The sequence below is a fragment of the Andrographis paniculata genome, unplaced genomic scaffold (assembly GCF_009805555.1).
Source record: "Andrographis paniculata isolate CXL003 unplaced genomic scaffold, ASM980555v1 Contig79END, whole genome shotgun sequence".
NCBI lineage: Eukaryota > Viridiplantae > Streptophyta > Magnoliopsida > Lamiales > Acanthaceae > Andrographis > Andrographis paniculata.
Genome location: NW_026137616.1, coordinates 2,303,426 through 2,326,980, shown reverse-complemented (window position 1 = coordinate 2,326,980; position 23,555 = coordinate 2,303,426). Strand labels below are relative to the sequence as shown.

The 23,555-nt window shown below is 32.0% G+C and overlaps 5 protein-coding genes across 12 annotated transcripts; 1 reads left to right on the top strand and 4 right to left on the bottom strand.

The window, feature by feature from the left end:
* The first annotated feature begins 186 nt into the window (after window positions 1–186).
* Window positions 187–3,629, top strand: LOC127240074 (chloroplastic group IIB intron splicing facilitator CRS2-B, chloroplastic-like). 5 transcript variants are annotated; one of them, XM_051258519.1, is made up of 9 exons: window positions 187–380; window positions 635–854; window positions 975–1,059; window positions 1,172–1,239; window positions 2,316–2,366; window positions 2,506–2,579; window positions 3,016–3,074; window positions 3,143–3,219; window positions 3,311–3,629. In XM_051258519.1, the coding sequence occupies exons 2-9, from the start codon at window positions 639–641 to the stop codon at window positions 3,425–3,427; spliced, it is 747 nt and encodes a 248-aa protein (XP_051114476.1). In that variant the 5' UTR covers window positions 187–380; window positions 635–638; the 3' UTR covers window positions 3,428–3,629. The 5 variants fall into 5 exon arrangements, with proteins under 5 accessions (XP_051114476.1, XP_051114477.1, XP_051114473.1 ...); XM_051258520.1 differs by having other exon boundaries at window positions 187–425; XM_051258516.1 differs by having other exon boundaries at window positions 187–447; window positions 3,311–3,628.
* A 3,799-nt stretch (window positions 3,630–7,428) lies between these two features.
* Window positions 7,429–8,997, bottom strand: LOC127240047 (uncharacterized). 4 transcript variants are annotated; one of them, XM_051258472.1, is made up of 3 exons: window positions 8,850–8,996; window positions 8,697–8,760; window positions 7,429–8,534 (listed from the first exon to the last, which is right to left on the bottom strand). In XM_051258472.1, the coding sequence occupies exon 3, from the start codon at window positions 8,467–8,469 to the stop codon at window positions 7,687–7,689; it is 783 nt and encodes a 260-aa protein (XP_051114429.1). In that variant the 5' UTR covers window positions 8,470–8,534; window positions 8,697–8,760; window positions 8,850–8,996; the 3' UTR covers window positions 7,429–7,686. The 4 variants fall into 4 exon arrangements, with proteins under 4 accessions (XP_051114429.1, XP_051114428.1, XP_051114427.1 ...); XM_051258471.1 differs by having other exon boundaries at window positions 8,584–8,997; XM_051258470.1 differs by lacking the exon at window positions 8,697–8,760 and having other exon boundaries at window positions 8,850–8,997.
* Window positions 8,998–12,638: 3,641 nt separating this feature from the next.
* LOC127240645 (40S ribosomal protein S7) lies at window positions 12,639–14,959 on the bottom strand. Its single transcript, XM_051259441.1, has 6 exons — window positions 14,836–14,959; window positions 14,223–14,304; window positions 14,062–14,135; window positions 13,863–13,986; window positions 13,020–13,202; window positions 12,639–12,931 (listed from the first exon to the last, which is right to left on the bottom strand). The coding sequence occupies exons 2-6, from the start codon at window positions 14,295–14,297 to the stop codon at window positions 12,815–12,817; spliced, it is 573 nt and encodes a 190-aa protein (XP_051115398.1). The 5' UTR covers window positions 14,298–14,304; window positions 14,836–14,959; the 3' UTR covers window positions 12,639–12,814.
* Window positions 14,960–15,294: 335 nt separating this feature from the next.
* LOC127240668 (uncharacterized) lies at window positions 15,295–17,939 on the bottom strand. The gene is made up of 8 exons (XM_051259469.1): window positions 17,625–17,939; window positions 16,968–17,012; window positions 16,766–16,877; window positions 16,526–16,589; window positions 16,400–16,448; window positions 16,103–16,200; window positions 15,727–15,865; window positions 15,295–15,592 (listed from the first exon to the last, which is right to left on the bottom strand). The coding sequence occupies exons 1-8, from the start codon at window positions 17,937–17,939 to the stop codon at window positions 15,449–15,451; spliced, it is 966 nt and encodes a 321-aa protein (XP_051115426.1). The 3' UTR covers window positions 15,295–15,448.
* A 255-nt stretch (window positions 17,940–18,194) lies between these two features.
* LOC127240669 (protein ABA DEFICIENT 4, chloroplastic-like) lies at window positions 18,195–21,043 on the bottom strand. The gene is made up of 6 exons (XM_051259470.1): window positions 20,796–21,043; window positions 19,215–19,443; window positions 18,866–18,966; window positions 18,642–18,770; window positions 18,443–18,531; window positions 18,195–18,343 (listed from the first exon to the last, which is right to left on the bottom strand). The coding sequence occupies exons 1-6, from the start codon at window positions 20,847–20,849 to the stop codon at window positions 18,217–18,219; spliced, it is 729 nt and encodes a 242-aa protein (XP_051115427.1). The 5' UTR covers window positions 20,850–21,043; the 3' UTR covers window positions 18,195–18,216.
* Window positions 21,044–23,555: the final 2,512 nt, after the last annotated feature.

The window sequence follows — 23,555 nt, the reverse complement described above, 5'->3', positions numbered from 1 at the left end:
TTTTAAAATTATTTTATTTTAAAACATTGTTAATATTTTAACAAATTGGGCTGAGTTTGGCACGGTCTGAATTTACAGGCAAAGGTCTGTCATTGTTTTCAACTGGGCTTGTATCGACTAAGTAATTTTGGGTCTATTATAAAATTCTGATTTTTTTATTTATTTAGTATTGCCCCTAGCCAATAACCAGTAGTATTTATCCGCTGTTTTACTCAACGCTGTACTTTCTTTACCGGAAAATATCTTCTGCAACTTCTCTTCTGCTGCCGCCGGCGCCGGCGTCGCTAAATCATCCTCATCCAATCTAACGAGTGCTGCTCCGAAGCACAATCGACCGACCACAGCAATTCGCATACAGAAAGTAAAAAACGATAGCAACAGTGAAGATTCAGTTACCCAGCTCCATCGCTTTATTTTGCATTTCTGTGTAGTATCCTTGTTGATTAGGTCAATTTATTTATTTATTTTTTTATTATTATTATTATTTTTCAATTTTAGATTCTACAGCATGTTGTTAGTTTCGTGTTCTGTTCGAAATTGTAATGTGTTTGGTTCTCTAATTCAACTGTGTTCTCCCTTGAGAAGTTTGGATTCTGGAACAGGTTTTCTGAGACTTTATTGCGTGATGCTGCAGGTCAATGTTGTTTGCAAGTTTTGCACCTGAATTTTGTCCGAGTGGCATCTCTTATCCGGCGTTCGGAACTCCGCATTCTACTCCGAAGCATTTGCCTCCGTCTCGGCTTCGGGTCGCGGCTTCGTCAGCGGCACCTAATGGAGTGAAGGTTGAGTACACGCCGTGGCTGGTTGTTGGATTGGGGAATCCAGGGAATAAGTATCACGGAACTCGCCACAATGTAATTGTGGCTCGTAATTAGAGGATTTAATTCTTTACTTCTAGCTCCGCTCTGTAAATGAATATCCTCCTATGCATCTGATACTTGGTTTGAAATTTTGGGGCTATTTTTGATGAATAGGTAGGGTTTGAGATGATTGATCGTATCTCAGAGGCAGAAGGTATTCTGATGAACACTATACAATCCAAAGCTTTGATTGGCATAGGTGCTAATTCTGCCACTTCTTTATATTCACATCTTAAATATAGAAAAGTGTTAATGATACAAAGATTTTTGGCTGATATAGTAAAAACTGTGTTTGGATGCAATCAGCGCAGGTTCCATTGGCCAGGTCCCGGTTTTACTGGCCAAGCCTCAGACATATATGAACTTCAGTGGAGAATCGGTATGCCCTCCACTCTATCTCATGAAATCTAGTTAAATCGTGGTCCATTTATTTTTCCGAGATTACTGTGATAGTAAAGATACAATGAAGAGACATTTGCTATTAATGTTTGATGAAGCTACTGATGCTGCATTATAAGAGAGTATGTTGGAACTTGAAACTGTAGATAACATCAGTGGTGCTCTATTTATGAATCATTTGTAATATTTTATGCCCCTTCTAATATGGTGTAATTCAGTTATGAGGATTGAGAAATATTATGTTCACTGAATCTTGGGCAATGGCTGCCTATTAGAATGTTAAATGATAGATGGCTTCGGGGTTGCCCATGAAGCTTCTTTATGTAATATGTTTGGTTCTTACATATTACATTTGTTCATTAGGTCTTAATTTTGAATATTAACATCGCCCACAGGATAGAATTTTCATTGCAATTCATTGCCTTTTGTTATGATCATTTTTTCCCAGCCTTCCGAATATCCATTTCCTAAGTACAGTTAACATGAATAGTGCTATAGATAGGAGCATGTTGCCTTTCTATGCTTGATACTGAACATCAGTTTGTGTTAGTGGCCTGAACTTGAAAATGAAACGTCAATTGATTACATTAGTTTTCTGAATATAATCCACAGACAAAATGTGTTATAATGTCAGCTTCTATCTCATTGCAAGTTTTTTGATCATATTTATTTGAGGTGTCATGTAATATTTCCGTATAATGTATTCAATTTAGGCAGCATGTGACACCTCAATACTATCAGTTTCAAATTTCAATTTGATCTTACTAATTGGTTTAAACCAAAAATATGTGGTTGCCGTTGCTGCATAAGATGATAGCACTTTCAGTTCACATAATTCTACAATGCTTGTAATAGAATCAATATACTAATGCAGCTGATATAAATATTCTATTGGATTCACGCCATGACTAAATTAGACTTTTTTGTGTGTTAGGAATATTAGCAAATTTTTAGCTCATGTTCCAGTTACAGTTATGGCGAGTTGAAGGATGAGGGTGATTTCACTTTCCTTGCTAATGCTTTGTATTTCCATTTTATGCTTCTCTCCAATAACAGGTTGGACCTCTTGCTGCATATTATCGAGTACCACTGCGTCACATTCTACTGGTCAGAATCATAATTTAATTTGGTCTCTTGTTACATTATTTAACCTTTTATTTCGTCCAAAATTTTTTCTGAGGACCAATACTAGAGTCCACTCATAATTAATGCAGACATTCTAACTAGCTTTCCATGTACCTTACAGGTTTATGATGAAATGAGCTTACCCAACGGAGTTTTGAGACTTCAGCCCAAGGGAGGACACGGTCACCACAATGGGTAATGTGTCTTAATCATAATTGCAAACAGATTTTAAAACCCATTTTGGTATGATTGAAGAGAACGAAGTCATAGATGCTTTAGTCACGTGCTTTTGTGTGTTATGTTTGCATTTCTACGACAATAATCACTGATATATCTGAATATATGAGCTGTTGGAGCGTAAAATGTGGATAGTTTAGATTTATTAGTTTGCATTTGAGAGAGGCCTCTACAAGATGTAGAAACTGTCAAAGTAGAATAGGCCCCCCTTTTTTCTTTCTATTTTTTCCCCTTCACTGTCCGTTTGCTCGAATTTCATATTTAACTAACATCAGTACTTTAACATTCATTGTCTTGGGAAATCCTGCTTAATAATCTTTAAATTTCATGCTGCATGACAAACTTTTGGAAGTTTATTCTCAAAAAGAATACGTATCGTTGTTCTTGATTTCAGTGTGAAGAGCGTCATGGAGCATTTAGATGGTCGTCGTGAATTCCCCCGCTTTTGCATTGGTCAGTTCAGTTATATTCTAAACATGCTTTCTGGTTCACGCCAATATTTGATCAAGCACCGATTTCAGGCATTGGAAATCCACCCGGTATGATGGATATGAAGGCTTATCTTCTCCAAAAATTCAGTCCCATCGAGCGACAACAGGTATGTGTATGTTGTCGAGTCTAGACATAGACATTTCGAGCATAAAGATTTCAAGAACAGTGGATTTAAATAGAATGAAATGTTGAGACAGGTGGATGATGCACTGGAGCAAGGTGTTGAAGCTGCAAGAACACTTGTTCAGCAAGGATTCAGCACTCAAATCACCCAATTTAATCTTGGTCAGAAATATAAGTACCATAAGGTTTGATTCCTTTTACTTCATATATCTGCATAGTAGAGGGCATGATCGACTAATATATCTATATCTATATCTATATCTATATCTATATATATGTATAATTAATTCTATGATGCCTGTTCTGATCTCATGTTTGATTAGGATTCACTATAATTAAATCAAATTATCCCAAGTGTGTAGGATAAAATATATGATGAATTCACATAAATGACTCATTAGAATGAGTAAAAATGGATATTAATTATCTTCATAGATAATAGAAATGATTAAATATATTTAAGGATAGTAGAAAATATCTCATTCTTTTGCTTACTAATGCAGAAGAAATAGGGCAGCTTTTATTAGTTTGAATAGTGAATCATTTTCATGTTTGTGAAAAGAGTATTTATATGCAGAGTCAGTCCATGGCAGGAAAAATACCCTCAACAAAAACAGCCATATTGAGAAAGTTTAGGAGAGTATTTAATACGTAAATTTTAACTGCTTTAAAAAATGAATGATAATTCAGTGGGAATAGAGCTGTTTACCTAACCAAGTCGTTCGTGAACTCGGCTCGGTCAAAGCTCGTTCGCGAATGTTAACGAACCGAGCCGAACAACATAAACAAGCTCATTTGATTAACGAACGAGCTCAAACTTTGTTTGCGAACGTTCACAAACGTTAGTTTAAATAATATATTTATTATAAATATTATATATATATATAGAAAATTATAATTTATAAATAAATAAAATATTAATTTAAAATATATAAATAAAATAATTTTAAATTTTCTTTATAATTTATATGTAAATTTAAAAAATAAGACAAACGAGCTCGAACGAGTTTAAACGAACCGAATACGAACACGAGCTCAAACAAGAAAAATCTTTAACGAGGCGAGCTCGAACACTACGAACGAACACGAGCTTTGTTCGCGAACGTTAACGAACACGTAAAATTTGGCTCGGCTCGAATCGTTAACCATTCTAAATGAGAATGTAAACAAGCTTTATATTAATACTCCCTCTGTTCTATAATAAAGTATCTATTTTTTCATAGTAGTTCGTTTCATAATAAAGTATCAATTTGTTTTTAGTAACTGTGCTATCTACGTAACATTATAAATATTTTTACAATTTACAATATATTACACAAATGTTATTGTCTTTATATTATACATATTAATAAGATTATTTTAATTATTTCTATTTTATTTCTACTATATTTTAATATAATATTAATATTTTTAAAATTACGTACAAGTACAAACACATCGATGTTTTATATGTTACGAGTATATATTTTGTTACACCTAAAAGAAACAAATTCTGAAGATAGATTCAACCAACATGATGTGTGAGTGCTGTGCTGTCTAACCTTCTAATAAGTTATTGTGGGCTCCCGGGAGCCCCACTCCCTGACCATCAATTGCGTGGTGTAAAATTGAGAGAGTTGGGCTCCACGGACTCTCCAATAATCCACCCTGTAAAGCTTCTGGAAGCAATAAGGCTGTGTTTTTTTTTAAAAAAAAAACAAAATTACATATACGTTTTCCACTTTGGCCATTTTAGTTTAGACAAATAGTTTTAAGTACGGAGTAATTATTAAATATTTAAAAAGTCTTTTAGTAAAAATAATTATTTTTTTTGTTATTTAATTATGTGCTCATTTGATCGGACGAGTTTTTAAAAAAATATGTAAAAATAGAAATTTTTATTTTTTTTAAAGAAAAATAGTATTTTTTTATTAAAAAAAACGGTAAAAAAAAATGATGATAGATTTAGATGACGGAGGAAGTATAATTTAATAAAAATGATTATAGATTAAAATTAATATAACTAAATAGTTTATTTAAAATACAATTTTAAATGTGGTTAAAATATATAATTATATTTCTAAAAATGAAAGATATGTGGACATAAGGACTGGACTAATTAATTGGGAAGGAGGGAGTAATATATTATATATATTTATTATTTTTACATTTATTATACAATTTTTTCTATTTCACATTAAAAAAATATTTATTCAAATTATCTCACATAATAACACACCTTTATTATTTATTTATTTATTATTTACCCTAATTCACTAAAAAAAATTGAAAAAAATTGAATATTTTGATTTTGTTTATACTATTCACAATTTTAAAAATATATATTAAATCAAATATTTTTTTTTTATATAATGCTAAAAATTAATTTTATATTTACAATATTACATTAGTCCATTCTTATATGATATTAGATAATTATTCAAATTTAAATTTTTGTTATTTAAATTAAAATCCAAAATAAAAAAACCCTCAAACATTAAAAATAAACTCCTTCGTCATGAGTGTTTTTGCTTTTAATCCATAAATATATTATTTGTATCTATTTTTAGTAATATCAATATTAAATATATTTTACAAGTATAAATTAATCTCCAGTCATCCAGCATTATTGGATGAAATGATTTGCGTTTTTATGAAATAATTTATGATTTGTGTCAGAGATTATTATTTTATTGATATATAATAATATATGTTTTAAATTTTTTATACATATATTAATTTATATTTTAAAAATATTAACATAATCATATAAAAAAATAATATAATAATATCATAATTTATTGACATTACTTTTTTTTTTTTTTTTTTTCCCAAATATCTAAATAATCAGAATAAATCTTTTAATCAAATTTCATTATAGGAGTATATAATACTAATAAAATTTTTACAATTTTGCCTTCGTAGGTATAAAGGAAGGGGATGTCTTTGTAAAAGTTAGGTGTTTTTTATATTTGTATATATACTATTTTTCCTATAATATGAATCAAATACATTTGATTTGAGTAAGACAGACATAAATAATAAAAATCATACATTAAATTAGAACGAAAAAAGTATATTAGTGTAAAGTATGTTTCGCTTGATTTCGTGCAAGTGACTTGACTTGATGTAATTCTGTCTCGGTCCCAAATATGATGTTTTTCTACAGTAGATACGACAATTTAAGAGAAATATAATTAATAATGTATTAGTGAAAATAATTATTATTTAATAAAAATATTTTAAAATTAAGATTAAGATAACTAATTAGTATAATTAAAATTTAAAAAAAATTCAAAATTTTAAAATAAAATTAAAGGGTATAATATTTTTACAAAACCGAAAGTGACACAATAAATTAGACAGATAGAAATAAAAAAGTGGACACGGTAAGTGAAACGGAAGGAGCAATAGTTTACTTTGATACTCCTTCCGTCCCATAACAAACTATCTATTTTTTCATTTAGTCCGTCCCATAACAAAGTATTCATTTCTTTTTTTTAGTAATTGTACTATTTACTTAACACTACAAATACCCTTACAACTTACGATATATTATTATATTTATATCACACAATACTAATAAGGTTATTTTAGTCGTTTCTACTTTATTCTTACTACATCCTAATATAATATTAATATTTCTAAAACTTCGTACAAAAAGCAAACGAATACATAATTATGAACGGAGAAAGTATTTTATAAATATTATAAAAATATTTTTATTAAAAATTGTGTGAAAAAATAATTATTAGATATGTTAAGAGGTCAAAGAAAATTGGTGTTTTTCATTTTATATTTTTGTATAAATAAATTTTTTATGTTATATATAGAATTATGTAAGTAATATAAAAAATAATATTTTATATTAATTTTTATTTTTTTATGGTGAATAGAGTAATATATATTATATTAATTGTATATAGTATATTTTTTATATATTTATTAAGAATAGTACCATTCAAAATCTAATGTATTATATATTGGATTTATTCATTAAATTTATTTTTTAATCGGATGTAATATATTATATTATTTTTAATTTTTTTTTTATTATTTTTTAAGAAAAGTAAACAAAGCAAAATTTTCAAGGTGGTGGTTTTGAATAAAAATAATATTAAATTTAACTTTTTTAAAGATTAATTGTTACATTAAATAGTCTACACATATATTTTAATAAAAATATATAATACTATATTTAAATTTTAGTTATTTATTTTTCATATGAAGATACCCAACCTACCTCATAAATATATAATAGGAGTATTTATTTAACACAACGATTATCAAGTTCAACATTAACTTAACCCGTCAGACTAGGAATTTGAACATGACGGGTCGGATCGGGTCGGGTAATAAGCAGCCGCCTTCGGCCTGATTCAGACTGAGTACGAGTGACTGTTGCCCTTTCAAAATTTCAAAATCCTTTAGAGAATGAAGGAATCGGAAAAGAGTTCACAGTCAATTTGATTTAATTAATTAATACTTTCTTCTTGTTCTTATCCTTTCCGATGGAGAAAATGGAGCCGAAGCCGAAGAGATTCGCCGGAGGAACGTTGAGCAGAACTGGATGAATCAATTTCATCCTGTTGTTGCTGGTGTGATATCCATGGCTGTTGTTCCGCTTCAACGGCGGCGGCCAGGCGGATTGGGGTTTCTTCGGCCGACTGTTTGATGAACTGTTCGTCGGGAAACTCTGCGCCATTGACGACGAGCGCTTGCCGCCGGCGGTTGAGCCAGTCGAGCTGCTTCTCGACAGCAGCGGCAATGGACAGAGAGATCCTCCGCCGCCGCCGCAGTTGAAGCTTGAGCTTCGCTTGAACCGCCAGAACGACGACTTACACTTCTCCGCCGCTTCTGGAAGCTTCGTCTCGTCGTCGCTGGAGTTTTTCGCTTTTGGAGGAGGAGGAGGATACGATCGGCGTACTATCGGAGCCGCCGGAGGACGACGTGGAGGCGCAAGCCGTGGATCCTCCTTAGATGTTCTAGGCGGTAGGATTCTTCGCTTGATTTCTACCGGTAGGATCTTCCCATCGGAGAAGAGCTCATCAGCGGAGGACGATTCTAGGTCAAAACTTCCTCGCGAAACGCAGAAATCGAAATCGACGGAGGAGAAAGAGGCGGAGGACGACGACGAGGAGCTCGTACGGACGAACTCTTCGCCGGACGGCGCGGCGGCGTCGGATCCGGGAAGATCGTACGAAAAGGAGATCCTAGGGCTACCAGAATCGTCGGAGAAAACCTCAATCGCCATGGCAATATCCAAACCAACAAATGAACCAATCAATTCAACCTTCAGTTGCTGGATTCGGAAAATACCTAAATGAACAAAAATCAAACAATTTGAACACACTTAAACAGACTTAACTGCAACAATCCAAAAATCAACAAATCAATTCAGCCTCCAGTTGCTGGATTCCAAAAACACCAAACCAAATGAACAAAAATCAAACAATTCGAACACCGTTAAACAGACTTAACTGCAACAATCCAAAAATCAACAAATCAATTCAACCTCCAGTTGCTGGATTCCAAAAACACCAAACTAAATGAACAAAAATCAAACAATTTAAACACCGTTAAACAAACTTAATTGCAACACTGAAAAATCAACGGCGCCAATAGTCGCCTAACCTGCACGCAAATTTGAATGATACCTCCTTCGGAAGGAACAGCTGTTGATGACCAAACAACGAGAGGAAATATTCAAAGCGGAAGAAATTGAAAAGGAAAACAGATGTAGAGAAAATCTGCCAAGTTATTCTCTACAAAATCAAATTGAGAGGTTGGAAAGCGATGGTAGCCTTTATATAGGGACTCAGGCCCTGCGGGACCCACTACCAAATAATATATTATTATTAAAATGGCAATATAATTCTCTATTTACATTTACTTGCCAAAATATTACAAAAATACTAATTTTAATTTTAATAACAGTACACTTAACATCTTTAATTATATATATTTGCCAGATATTATAAAACATATAAATTAATTTAAACAGAAATATTAATGATTAATTCATTCGGATCTCCTTCTATATTAATAATAATTACTTTTTAAAATTTATATATATTAGTTAATATTTTTTTGGTTTATAAATGCATTTTGTTCTAAATACAATGCTCAAAAAAAGTCTGTATAAATAGCAATTTAGAGTAAAAAATTTTATACTCCCTCCCTCCCCATATACCGTGCTATACTATAGACACAGTATTTTAGGAGGGGTATAATTAGTAGATAATTAGTGAAAATAATTATCATATAATATAAATAATTATAAATTAAGATTAAGATAGTCGATTAGTTTAATTAAAATTAAAAAAATAAATTAAAAAGTTTAAAATAAAATTAAACTGTGTAATATTTTCCAAAAAAGAAAAATGATATGGAATGTGGGACGGATAGAAACGACAACATGGATATGGTATGTGGGACGGATATTATTCAATAGTAGTAATTTTTTTAAAAATATCACATCAATCTTTTTTTTTATTATTGCTCACAAAATATTATTTCAAATATTTATTATTTTTAATTTTTTTTCCAAAATTTCTAATTTTCCAAAATATTATAGGTACTTTATATTTTGTTAAGAAAAATTCCACCTTTATAAAATAAATCGAATATAATAAAACTTAATAGGTGTCTTTACTCTTTAGTCTGTGTTTTCTTAAGATATGAATTTTATTGATTTTAAGGTAAAATAGTGATTAAGTGCAATATTTTATATGTAGAATTAATATATTTTTATTAAAAGTAATAAAATAATATAATATTGAAAGTAATAAAACATGAAAAAATAAATTTTACAAAATATATATGTACCTACTTTTGAAGTAGAAAAATAATGTATTCGCATTACTAATTTCAATTTCTATATAAATGGCAACAGCCCCCCCCCCCCCCCCCCCCCACCTAAACAGTGAAAATTTAAGAACTATAATATATATGTATATATATATATATTTCCAGATGATCAAATAATAATTGACTTCTTATTTATATTTTTAATAGTCGGCAGGAATTTTGGAAACATTAAAATATTTATTTATAATTATTATCTATTATTTTATTCAAATATTTTAATAAGATTTAGGCCATCTCCATCATTTCAAGGGTGATTTTATTTCAATCATAAATTTCAATTTTCACTCCCCAATTTTAATTTATCTTATATATTATAATCCATTCCTCACATATATATATATTATAATCCATACCTATATAATTTATATTTTTTTAAAATTTACATATATGAAAATTAACATATATAAATAACTATTACAAATAAAATAATTCTAAAAAAATAAAATTATATCACTTTTTTTAAAAAATAAAATTATATATTATTATTTAAATAATAAATAAAAATTATACAATACATAAAAAATAATAATAATAAATAACAAAAATACACTGAACACCACAAAATACTACAAAAACTATAGAGATAGTGTTACAAAACGGCATAAATAGGGGGATTTGGGGGTGGGTTGGAGCCCGTCCCCCATTTTTGGCACAATCCACTGTATTTAACAGCATTTTAGGGTTTGCTTTTGTTTGTGTATTCTATTAAATATTTAATTTTCATTTAAAATTTGAAATCTAAAATTAATGTCAATTTAAATACTACACCATCTCGTACTTATTTGATTTTTTCTTTTTGTTTTTTCAAAATAATCTCGTATTTGTTTTTTTTTGTTAAAGGTAAAATAATAAATTTATATAATATTTAAAATTAAATTATTACTTTTTGATAAGTATATAAATATAGATTATATTATATTTATATTTGTGATAATATTAATAAAAAGATATATTATACAAAAATATCATTACATTTATATTAATTATTTCTACTTTATTTCTAATATATTTAAATATAATATTAATATTTTACATAAAGGGTGTGTTTGTTTAGGAGATTGAATTGATTTACACTGTTCATCCAATTTTTTTCCCAAAAGCATCAAATCAAACACCTATTTTTTATTTTTATATTATATTAAAAATCAATTTTACATTCAAAATATCACATCAATACAACTATTCAAATTCAAAACTTTTACTATTCAAATCCCAACTCAAAATCAAAACCCCAGACAAACATACCCAAAAAAGGAAATGATATTTAGTTATAAAACTGGTGAATTATTGAAAATTTTTATTAGATATAGAATTAAAACAAATTAAATTAATTATTTTTTCTCTCTCAAATGTGCATGTGATCGTGCAATTTAATAATTGTGGTCGAAATAATCCAAAGAAAAAAAAAATGTAAATATATATATATATAAATTGCAGTCACTGTAACAATCAGGTATTTGACAATTACAAAATAAATTATTGTACTCTATCTGACAATCTATTGCGATATTTTCATGGTGTTATTGATCGAAGGCCAATGGTTCATATTTTATTTCCCTCCAATAACAATAAAAATAAATAAAAATATAAAAATCCCAAATCAGATGATACATTATTGTATTCAGAAACACAGTGAATAATATCACTTCGTATGCGAAATGCTGCAAAATAATGGTTTATACGAACCACGGAATTTTTTTCTTTAAATCATATATAAATATGTTTAGAGTATGAAGTTTTGTAAAAGCCTTTTTTATGCAACCGAATAAATTTTAAATTTCACCAGAAGGATAACCTTATGTAAATATCAGTAAAAAAAAAAATTAAAAAATTACACGTTACACTTTCCCTAATTTGACACTACTCATTTTTCAAAACATATCACATCAAATATACTTTTTCTCTCACAAAATATCAAATCAAATACTACCAATTTATTTTTTCCGAACTTTCAAATTTCCAAAAACCCCTTATCTAAACAGACCCCATATTTTTCGAAAGCTCTTTGAACGTCAAGATAGTCACAAACACTTGAAACAGATGACTTTTAACACCACTACTAACTTACAAATAAGAAAGAACAATGAAACCTTTCACTTCAAATCCATATATATTTATTCGATACAATTTTCAATAGAAATGGAATATTTCTTTTACAAAATCACGTTAGAATACTGATTCAATTAAAATTAAATAAAAGGCAGCCAAACAAACCCTTCGACTATTTATCTATATTTTCATATTTTAACTGTTAATTCCTCAAAAAATATACATAAAATATTTTCTTTACATAAACTCAAAAGTTCTGAATTCAATCAAAAAACTAAAAAAGAAAGACCCCCGGGGGTTCTGAAGAGTAAGCTTGTCAAAATGACTTAAAAGTAGTAAAAAAACAAAAAAACCACTTGATACACACATGTTATTATTCCAATTCACACCTCTGAAATGCAAAACAAGAAACAAAATTGCATCATTCAGCTTGCAAACATTATTAGTTTTCACCAAGAAATATTGCATTTACTCAAGGTAGGATTACGGTAAAACAAAAACCACTAGCAACAATCCAGACTAATATATAAAGATAAGTTAACTAATCAACGGAGTATCAGCATTTCTGGAAAAAAGGAGCAACCCTTGCATGCATCAAAATTAAAACCAAAATCTTCTCAAAACTTCCAACGACAAATAACAAATGTATAATTTCTTAAATAAGACAGGTGACCTGTTCTTCACTCGGTCAGGGGAAATTCAAAGACGACGTCTTTCCCACAGAGCTTCCTGTAGACACCAGAGAACGTCTCCAGCTTGTTCTCAGTGTCATTCTTTGCCTTCGGGTCCAAGAAAACCTGGAACAACAGAAAATTGACATTACATCAGTCAAATGCAAATACTAAACAAATATGAAATCAGTCATCTCCAAGAAGATACTATTACCTTCATAATCTTTGATCCATCGAGTCTGTATCTGACACGCTTGCCAACAATCTCAGCAGGATAGACAATGTCCTCCAGTGTAGCTTCATGCACAGCAGTCAGTGTACGGGTGCGCGGCCTTTGAGCAGCGGAGCCCTTCTTTGGTGGGCGCAGGATTCTCCTGGTTGCAATGAGAACTACTTCCTGCTCATCGAAACAGGGAATGTCAAACATGTATAGCATCACAAATCATCGTCAGAAGTACCATAAATGAATGATTTGCAGTGTTTTCTAGAGGAGAAAATTGGATTCAAAATCATAAATAGACAAACTGCATTGGTACATTTGGTAATTTAAATTCAAATTAGAACCAATTTCAAATTTGAACTAAAAGTAATATACTATTCAAAATTGAATTAGTAACTAAATTGGCAATTTAATGGATTACCTAATAGGCAGAATTCACTTCACTACTCAAAATGTGACAAGAATGAGTACTCAAAACTAATTAGTATTAAGTGGAGTAACCTTCAAGGTGAGCCCCAACATTTCTTCCAATGTGGGGATATATTCAGCACTCCCTCGTGGAGATAAGATCATCTCGAAATCCAAATATGATCACTACCCAATACAGGTATGATGACTCTAATACCATATTAAGAAGAAATCCAAGTTCTAACTTAAACCAAATGGTTTTAAATGGAGTAATACTTAAAACCTTATAAGATAGGATAGTCCCAACATTTCTTCCAATGTGGGATATATTCAACATATTGACAGCTATCATAAACTAATTATTTAGTGGAGCAACAAAATCAACATACAAGTTGAATAAGTAAGCTTCATAACTATAATCAATATTACCTTTCCACTGAACTTTTTCTCTAGTTCTCTCACCAGCCTGGGGTGGATCTTACGGAAGGATTTCCTCAATCTATAGGGCACATGGATCACAACAGCTTTCTTGCCTCCAGGGATATCAATTTGCCTGCATTAGGCGATAATAACTCAACATCATACAATAGTAGGGCAGTCATGCGCAGATCCCCTAAAAAACACTTACACAGCAGAATTGATGTAGAGGTCTTTCAAATCACTCTTAATCTCTTGATTCGTATTTTCCAAATCAAACAAAGCCTGTAAATGCACCCCAAAAAAAGTTAGTTCTACTGCTGCAAAAAGACCAAAACAGTTCAGCATCTTTCAAGAAACCATTTAGATTACCTGAGCCACATTCTCCTCAAACTCTGTGGGCTCGGAGTCCTTGTCTTTGTGAATCTTTTGCAATGCGGTATACATCTTGCAACTGTGTAAGAATAATCACATAAATAGCTTCTTCAGAAGTTCAAGCAAATTAAAAAACTAGTGAATTCTTTCCATGGAACACCGTGTTTAACTTGTTCCACACCCCTTTCGTTCAGACATAAGTAAGTCCCCATAAAAATCTTCCCTTTTGTTAAAAGACTATTGGATTATTCAAAGTAACACAATGATACAGAGAGGTCCTAGCAGGAATTCATATCGGGTATGGCAGCACCCTTGTGATTCTTGAAAAGCAAATCAGTTACATATATAATAACCAGTGGACTTAAAATAGAAAAACATAATCTTGATCTAGATGCTGGTAACGATTAACGAAGGCAACAATCACTCGTAAAAGCAAATACACTAAGAATAAACTAGCCATGAAAGATACAGAGAAAAATCAAAAAAAGAAGAAGAATTCGAACGCATAAAAATTGGACGGATTTCAATTCGAAATTCACAGATCGTCCGGCATCCAACGGAGAATGACTATAAGGTGTAACGCGAAGGATACCACGGCTAGAAACAGTACCTCGGAGGAGATGCTCGAATGCGATTGAGCTCCTACGTCGGCGCCGGCAGCCGCTCTCAAGTCGCAAAGCAAATGGGGTATCACAAGGGCAAGGGTGGCGAGGGTTTTATGCTGGCAACAATGAAAACCCTAGCAAATCAACGGTTGAGATGTACAGAACGTTAATAAAATAATCTGGACCGTCAAAACTATGGGCCTATTTGGGCTTTGGGTAGATATGTTATGGGCTTCCAGAATGTCTTCACACACGAGCCCAAAATCATTGTAGATTATAGGAATTAAATTAATGATACTAATAGTGAAAATACAAATTTATTTAATTCAATGAACTATGTAAAAGACTAAAAGAGTGCATATTCTTCTGTTTAAACAGTAAACGTCCAATATGACATTTTATTATTATTATTATTATTATTATTATTATTATTATTATGTGCAAAAATTATGGCTTTTATTTTTAAATGATTAAAAATGACTCTACCTTTCAAACTAACTCAGCAATTTATTTTTCCCTACAGAACAATGGTTTCGATTATTATTTCTTTGGAATCAAAATCATTACTAAAAATACAAATTTATTCCAAACTTCAACACCAAATTCGAATCGAATAATTTAGTCCAAAGTTGTCAGCCATGAGAGGATAGCTTGTGCACCCTTTTCCCATGAGCAATCGAGCATCATGTCATGGGCAACGCCGTCGACTGTTACAGGCGAGACCCCGTAGAACCTCCCGGTTTCGCTCAATCCCTCCGCATCCTACAGACACCAGAATACTCATGGCGATTCAAGGATCGTTCGCTTTAAAATCGATAACCTTAAAGTAAGTATAACATGGAGGTAGGGACACGAAACATGAATGGATCGAATGCCCGAATCTAATAAACTCTTACCACGATGAAGTCATCAGCTGCTCCCACAACATGAACCTTAATGGAGGCGTCTTTCATGGGAGGAACTGGCAGCGATGCATTCAGCTTGCGTAGATCAAATAAAGGCGTCTGCATGCTTTCGGTCATCAGCTTTTGGTACCTGGAATGCATTTAAATTCGAAAATGGTTTATAACTGTTCAGTGTATGTATCGCGGGTGATTGAAAGCTGAAAGTGCAATGAATTCTACGACTAATGTAACTAGAAATAGAGTCGAACTTGAGATCATACAATATACTTCAATAATACTCTATCCACTACAAAAGCCCTTATATCTTACGACCGAGATGATTAATGCAAATTTACGCCTATTCTAATGTAAATTTACAAGTACTCACCGAGAGACAAGGTGATCATCCATGGTGGAAGAGAAGAAAGTTTCCCGACAAAGTGGTAAGTTAGTTTGGAAAGCTTTCGCAGCCAAACTCCGTGTCACCTGTCCCATATCATACCGTGTGGGTGTAGGAGAAACACATTAGCTAAGAGTGCCAAACACTAGCGTATAGTGATTCAATCACATCGAAAATAACCACAATAGCCTAAACCACATTGGAAAATCATTGCACATGAGCAGACTGCAAAAGCTAAAAGCATAAAAACAGTGTACATTAAACTGAGGCAGCAAGATGTTTTACCTTAAACGCTGCGATTGGTTTGGTGAATAGATACCGCCAAACTAGGCCGCTAATTGAAAAGAATATATCCATTAATCTGGTGAATATAACAGTGTGTGAAGTGAGACTACAGTTTTCGAGACTCACCTGTTTCCGGAAGGAGGTACGGAGCAAACAAGAACACTGCCGGACAGATATGGATTCAGATTCTCTGAAATATAGTAGTAGAGAAGAGATGTCGCATTACAAAATGTCATAGTCACTTAAGACTAGATTACTAGATTTGCCTTTCCTTGTAGTATCTGTAATTTGGTTTTTCAGCATGGCCCATCAAGAAACAATAAAATTTGCGGCAAAAATATAAGTGACCTTGCGATTTCCCATTACCTACATTTGCGAGGTAGTACTGAACAATAAGACCCCCAAAGGAATGACCCAGCAACACTGGCGGGAGCTGAATCTCCTTTGCAATAAAATCAGCCACATCAGCAGCATGAGTCTACTGCACACACGAAGTTCCCGTTTTTAGAAAGCCTCACACCGCAGACCATCTTAGTAAAATAGATAATTTGTAGAAAACAAAAAATACCTGGAGTGAACCTGCTACTGACCCTGCAGGCGAATCACTTTCTCCCTGAAACAAATGATAAAATGGCTTAGAATCAATACCTAATTCGACCCTGTTTTTGGTGCTCAAATCTTTATAATGTTCTATCTTTCTTTGTTTTTGAAATATATCCAATGTATTTTACAGGGGGTGGCAAAGGGCACTTGCAGGCTATGGTCCGGCGCCCCCATTGCCATACCTCCATACAAATATCATTATACTCACGAATCTCAGTTCTTTTAAACCAAATGTCCCTAAACAGCAAGCATACAGCCATACAACAGAAAATGGAAACATATGGAATTCTAAGCTTAACTATTATAGCAGAGGCTATTTTGAGAATTCCTCCACCAAGAACTTATTACGAAAGGAGTTCATGTAAATGCAGCTAATGAATGCAGGAAATAGCACCAGATAAATCAGGAATCGAAACAAATTACCACAATTCAGCAATATGATTTTCTTTTTTTTCTTCGATTAGTGATTAGCATTCTCAGAAATTGAAAAACGACATTTAGCAACCTAATCGAAGAAACTAGGAAGCAATTTAAAGCATAGCCTCGTCAACAACAAAATCCCCAAAACATTAGGGTTTGTCAACTTCCGATCTTAAAGAAATTAGGGGTTGGAGAACAATACCTGACCGAGCAAGCTCAGAGCATAGCAATCAAAACCATGGCCAGAAAAGAAAGGGAACCAATGCTCGGCCCAGCACCAAGCCGCATGGAAGCTTCCATGGACAAACACCAACGGCAGATTCCGAGATTTCTGGTCTCGCCCTTTCTGGACGATGAACTCCATGTTAAGCCCAGAGGGGAGCTCATGGAAACGACGAGACTGCCCCTCCTTCAGCTCGTAAGGGACCTTCATCTTGTAGCTTTCCGGCTTCAGAACTGCTCGGGGCATTACCGGGAACCGTGGGTTAAACATGGTTGCCAGAATCGTGGCCGCCATTGGTGTACTTAGAACTTTCTACAAATCTCTCCTTCCTCTCCTCGGCTTCTGTTCCTGAATTACGATTGAATTGGAGAATGGGTCCGATCCAATTTCACCTGGTCCGGGTCGGGTCTTAATGAATCAATCCAGCTCTATTTCGAAAGTTTAAATCTCAAATAAGGTCCAAATTTTCTTACAGATTATGAAAGTTAAAACATGGAGAAAATTAGATAATGTACAAAGGATTAGTTGTCAATGACGTATTGTATTGATTCAACGTTCTTTTTCAAAAGCTTCAACGGTTCTTGCTTATAGCTGTGGTGATAAAATGTGCAAGAATTCCAATGGGACAAAACATCAGGCACAAAGAAACAGAATGCCTCGTCTCTATGTTGTCTCGTAGGCCTTCGAAATAAACCTGTCTGCTCCAACATAACCACCAATGTTAAATTTTACAGAATTTCAGAACTACATGTTATTAATAATGCATTTGGGTGTGTATAGAGAGGGGGGAGAGTGACCTTGCAGCGAAAAGATCGACTATCAGCAAGTGGATCCAAGCAGAAGATAGAGTCATCTGACTAGAGAACATCTTCGATATACTCGACAGCTGAATAACAAGAATTAGTCAAGTGTTTCAGTCCAAAGTGTAGTGTAGTGTAGTGTAATGAACTAATGTAGATTTTTCAGTTCTAGAGAAGTCGTAGAAAGTAAACAAACCTCAGGTAACCAGTATTTACTTGCGAACATCAGCCGTATTGTATCGGGCGTCCAGGACAGATACAATAGATACGCATATAATATGCCAAGAACAATGTATGGCATGCTGCTCGACACGAGTTTCTTAGTCTGCAGAAACACAGAACCAAAGAGCAATCTAGGCCAATTCACAACTTCAAAAGTTCATTGCTATCAAACAATGAGCAACAGAAATGTAAACTTACAAACTCAGCTCGTGGGGCTACGACCATTGAGGTGTAAAATGGAAGTACTGCTACTGTCCCCAATGTAAAAGCACTGCTAGCTATCTGATAGTTAGGGAGCCCTGCAAAGAAAAAGATACAGAGCCATGATGCAGTTTAAGTTCATTGAATCAAATTATGGGTGCATGCGTGTTTTTTTTTTTTTTTAATGAACACAAGCACCTACAACAAGAGGCGATATAGTAATGGTTAGAGATACACGGTAAGCTATAATTTAGGTAACAATGGAGGAGTGTGAAGTCTCATATCTTACAGTTATAGTTAAGTATGAATTACATGAAGAACCTTAGAGAATATCATAAAGAATTACATGAAGCACATGTCACCAAGCCTTTTCTTCTGAGAATTTTTCTTCTATGTTTTGATGCATCAATGGTTATTGATCCTCCAAGAAAACTCCATCCAATACATGGATTTGCTTCTTTCCCCACAACTCGCCAGCCAAAAATTTTAGTGTTTGAATTTTTACGAGCAGATGAACATCTGGTGTTGTCAATGTTTTTCCATGAGGTGTTCAACGGCATTCTTGGTCGATCAATCTATGGACAGAGGAACTAAAATGATCAAGTGCTCAACCTTGTTATATGATACATTAACAGTAGGAAAAAAAAAAAGGCAACCCTCTATGAAAAAATGATAATTCATTTATTGTTCTTCCTCTATAAACTGGCAATACATCAAATAGCAAGCAAATGAGCCATAGTACATCAACACTACAATCATACAACAAATTTCCTTTCTTTTACACACTCAGAGAGGGAAAAAAAAAAAAAAAAAATCCGCATGCCAGTACATTTTCTACAAAAGTAACACAAAATGACACAGAAAATCAGAGAAGACAGGATAATCTTGTAAGAAAATATAAAAAGGGAACCAGAAAATTATCGAATGAATTCACAACAAAGTAAATATTGCACCAGCTTTTAGTAGATCTTCTCACTCCACTCATGCCACAATAATAGTAAAAAGGATCAGCCTCATAGTTTAAGGAAATTGATGGCAACTAACTGTGTGTTTTGTGTTTGCAAAGTAATTTGATGTAATGTTTTGCGAGAAAAATTGTTTGGGAAACATGAAAGATGCATAGCAACTAAATACAACAAATTTGCTCAAAAAACAAAACCTGAATGGTTGGTTAAGCAATCTAAGGAAATTCCTTATTGGAAAAAACAAAATAGGTTTGCTGGACTATTATTGTGAATAGAAGAAGAAAGAATTTGCAACTGCAATAATTTTTGTAATCGTCTCATATAAGACTGGCTTAGACATTGATCAAATGTAGGCAGGAATTTTGTTCCCTTAAAAAATGTCTGAATTTATAAAACAAGCCTATAGATACATTTTTGGGAGGCAATTTGTTGGAACAGGCCAACTCAGCACTTGGATTTCTTACAAAAATGCCTTCGTACTGATGGAGTTCATTTGGGACTTATGTGGAATTTTCCACACATCTTCCAAACGTGGGGACTTAGATTTGCACCCAACACAACTAACCCTGCCAAATAGGGAATAGAATAATCCCAATTCCAAACCCTAATCCCCGAAATTGCACAGTACAATAACACTTTCCATGCCTATTACACAGCTGATGCATAAGCTATCAATTCACCTCTGCACATTTCATAACGTATGACAACCTATTTGATCTAAAAACAGCAACGAAGCACATTTCTTAACGGAAGGATAAACAAATATCCAAATCAAATGGCCAAACAGCGAAGCAAAGCACCAGTATGAAGCAAATATCTTACAATAAGTAAATGCAGCAACAACTACATTCGCAAATGGTAAATTGGCAGCAAAAATAAATCAGCAAACGCGAATGGAAGTGTCCAAATCCAAATAACCGACAAAGTGAGAAGCCATTGGAGTGGACAGCGCAAATCCTTACCCAAAGAGAAGAACCGCATATCCGCGAGCTGAAAACACAGCTAGATAATTCCATATCCAAAATTTAATGGGAAAATTAAAAATTAAAAAACTCAACACTCTGTGAATCAGCTTGAGCAAGCGTTAGGCTATCCGTTCCGGAGGGAGACAGGAAGAGAACACCATGAGAGTGGGGGGAATGGAGGTTGAATTGATGTCGAAGGCGGAAGTTAACTGAGTAATGAAACTTTGCAAAACTCCAGACAGTAAAGTTCATTGAAGGAAAAAGGGGGAAGTGTCCCGCTGCTGAGTGATGTAATCTAAAGATTCTAGCCAATCTGGATAAGCCACGTGTCGATATGTACACGTGGCTTACATGCCGATTTTGTTGGATGACATTAACGCGATTGTGGGCTGTGTGGCGGATACGACAAAACCAAAAATCCGACTTGAATAATAAAAATAAGTAAAAATAAATAATTAATAAATATATATAAAATATTATTTAATTTGAATATAGTAAAACGAGTTCTAGATCATTTAATTATTTTTTCAGGTTTGATTTAAAATGCGTTTAGTTATCGGTTTAATTGAGTTGAAAATTGGATTAATTTTTTTTTATTAATAATGTAAATATATTTAATTATTTTAATAATTATATTTTTATAAAATATATATCATATGAATATTATTTTAAAAGTAATAGAATTTTATATAATATAAATAAATAAAAATAATAGCATTTATTTATAATTAAGATAATTTAATTTTATAAATAAAAAAATTTAAATATATATAAATATTTATATATTAAAAATAAAAATAAAAGATTTTGAACATGAATCCCAATATTTTGAGAAGAAATTAGAAGAAATATAATGTCAATTTCGATTGGAAAGTCAACCAAACGCACCCTTCATCTTCAAGATTTGAATACTTTTTTTCATAACTTCAATACATCTTTCAAGGATTCGAAGGGCTTGGTATTTAGGTCATCTCCAATCCACCGTATTTTATGCAGTGGATTGTACCAAAAATAGTGGGAGGGGCTTCAATCCACCCTCAAATTCTATTTTTGTAGAAATTAACAGTGTTACTCTATTTTTGAAGTGGAGTTTTTGTGGTGTTTTTTATATTTTTGGTATTTTTTTTATAATTTTAATTTTTTAGTAGATGATATATAATTTTATATTTAAAAAAATTGTATGCAATTTTATTTTTTTTGAAAAATAATGTATAATTTTATTTTTTAAAAGTGATATAATTTTAGTTTTTAGAAAGTAATATATAATTTTATTTTTTAAATGTTAATTTTTATATATGTAATTTTTAAATAATTTATAAATTATATGTGTATGGATCTAATGTAAAAATAAATTAAAGTTGGAGTGTAATTTATAAATATGAAAAGTTATATAAAATAATATAAAAGAGGAATATATAGAGAATATATTTTTAGAGTAAAAATTGAAATTTATGGTTGGAGCTATATTTTTACTGTAGCAACTATAAAAATGGAATAGAGGGTTGGAGATGGCCTTAGTTTGGTTTTTCTGAAATTTGGAGGGATCATTCTTAAAATATACTACGACATTTGATTAATTTTAAATATTTATTTTTTAATGCCGAAGTGCTACTTTTATTAAAAAATTATAGTAACTTAAAAAATTCTACTATAATTTAAATTATATACTAGTATAATATTTTAACTTGTGTTTTATTTTTATTTTATACATTTCTAAAATAGTTATTAGTTTTGATATGATGTAAATATATATATTTTTTAAATATTTGTATTAAATAAAAAAGAAAGAAAATACGAACCAAATTATTCTATATACTCATACAGAAAATATTAAGATATAATAATTTTAAAATTGTTGCAAATAATATTCTCTGTCTCTCTAAAAGTTGTACTAGCTCTCTTGCCGATATAATTTTATATTTTTGTCAGTATATAGTACAATTTTTTTATTTTAATAATTATACTACCTAATTTAATAAATATATTTATAATTTACAATATATTATAAATATTATTCCTTTATAACATACTATACTAATAAAAAAATTTATTTTATTTTTTATTTATTAGGGAGGGAGGAAGTATTTATTTTTGCATCATTTTATTCACATAGAAGTTAAATGAAACTGTTATGACGGGAGATAATGAGATAATAGTATATATTTTTTAGGTTTTTTTATTACTCGTTTTATAATATTCCCTACGTCCTCAAGAGAAAAAAAAAAGGCAACGTGCCCGAATTCACTCTCCCATAAACAAGGATACTGTTTCTCTACGAATTTCATGAAGCTGAATCGATTTCATTCCGCGAGGTAACTTTGATCGATTGAGGAGATGGATGGTTGTACAAATTCAATAGCGATAGGTCGGCTTGTTTGCCCCAAGCCAAGGAGGTCGCCCCGTCCAATTTAACAACCTCGCCAGCGCCAATGAGGATTCGCGGCAGGTAATTTTCTTCAGCTTGCATTTTCGCGTTACTTTTGGTTTCACTTGTTGATGTATGTCCTGTTACGTGAAACAGTAATGACGTTGTAGCGTTTGAATCGAAAGCCGCGGGTGCAGAATCTCTCGATTTTATTCTTCGTAAGGTATATAAAACCTGCATTTTCGAAATTCGTTGTGCGTTTCGATATTCTGATTAATAGGTTGGATTGGTTTGCAGTTCCAGTTCCAGTTGCAGTTGTGAGTTATGAGATTTAGCTAATGTTTATTTGTTTTTTTTATTGATTTAATTCATGAGATTATGCATTGATACAT

Excerpts from the sequence above, each read along its gene's own strand:
- LOC127240074 (XM_051258519.1), top strand. The coding sequence starts at position 639 with ATGTTGTTTGCAAGTTTTGCACCTGAATTTTGTCCGAGTGGCATCTCT. Across the intron at positions 1,240-2,315 it reads TGAACTTCAGTGGAGAATCG|GTTGGACCTCTTGCTGCATA; the intron begins GTATGCCCTCCA and ends CTCCAATAACAG. Across the intron at positions 2,367-2,505 it reads CACTGCGTCACATTCTACTG|GTTTATGATGAAATGAGCTT; the intron begins GTCAGAATCATA and ends TGTACCTTACAG.
- LOC127240047 (XM_051258471.1), bottom strand. The coding sequence starts at position 8,469 with ATGGCGATTGAGGTTTTCTCCGACGATTCTGGTAGCCCTAGGATCTCC.
- LOC127240645 (XM_051259441.1), bottom strand. The coding sequence starts at position 14,297 with ATGTATACCGCATTGCAAAAGATTCACAAAGACAAGGACTCCGAGCCC. Across the intron at positions 13,987-14,061 it reads CTCTACATCAATTCTGCTGT|GCAAATTGATATCCCTGGAG; the intron begins GTAAGTGTTTTT and ends CGCCTAATGCAG. Across the intron at positions 12,932-13,019 it reads ATGGATCAAAGATTATGAAG|GTTTTCTTGGACCCGAAGGC; the intron begins GTAATAGTATCT and ends CTGTTGTTCCAG.
- LOC127240668 (XM_051259469.1), bottom strand. The coding sequence starts at position 17,939 with ATGGCGGCCACGATTCTGGCAACCATGTTTAACCCACGGTTCCCGGTA. Across the intron at positions 17,013-17,624 it reads CTCTGAGCTTGCTCGGTCAG|GGAGAAAGTGATTCGCCTGC; the intron begins GTATTGTTCTCC and ends CATTTGTTTCAG. Across the intron at positions 16,590-16,765 it reads GTACTACCTCGCAAATGTAG|AGAATCTGAATCCATATCTG; the intron begins GTAATGGGAAAT and ends ACTATATTTCAG.
- LOC127240669 (XM_051259470.1), bottom strand. The coding sequence starts at position 20,849 with ATGGAATTATCTAGCTGTGTTTTCAGCTCGCGGATATGCGGTTCTTCT. Across the intron at positions 18,967-19,214 it reads CTTGGTGACATGTGCTTCAT|GGCTCCCTAACTATCAGATA; the intron begins GTAATTCTTTAT and ends TTTTCTTTGCAG. Across the intron at positions 18,532-18,641 it reads GTAAATACTGGTTACCTGAG|CTGTCGAGTATATCGAAGAT; the intron begins GTTTGTTTACTT and ends CTTGTTATTCAG.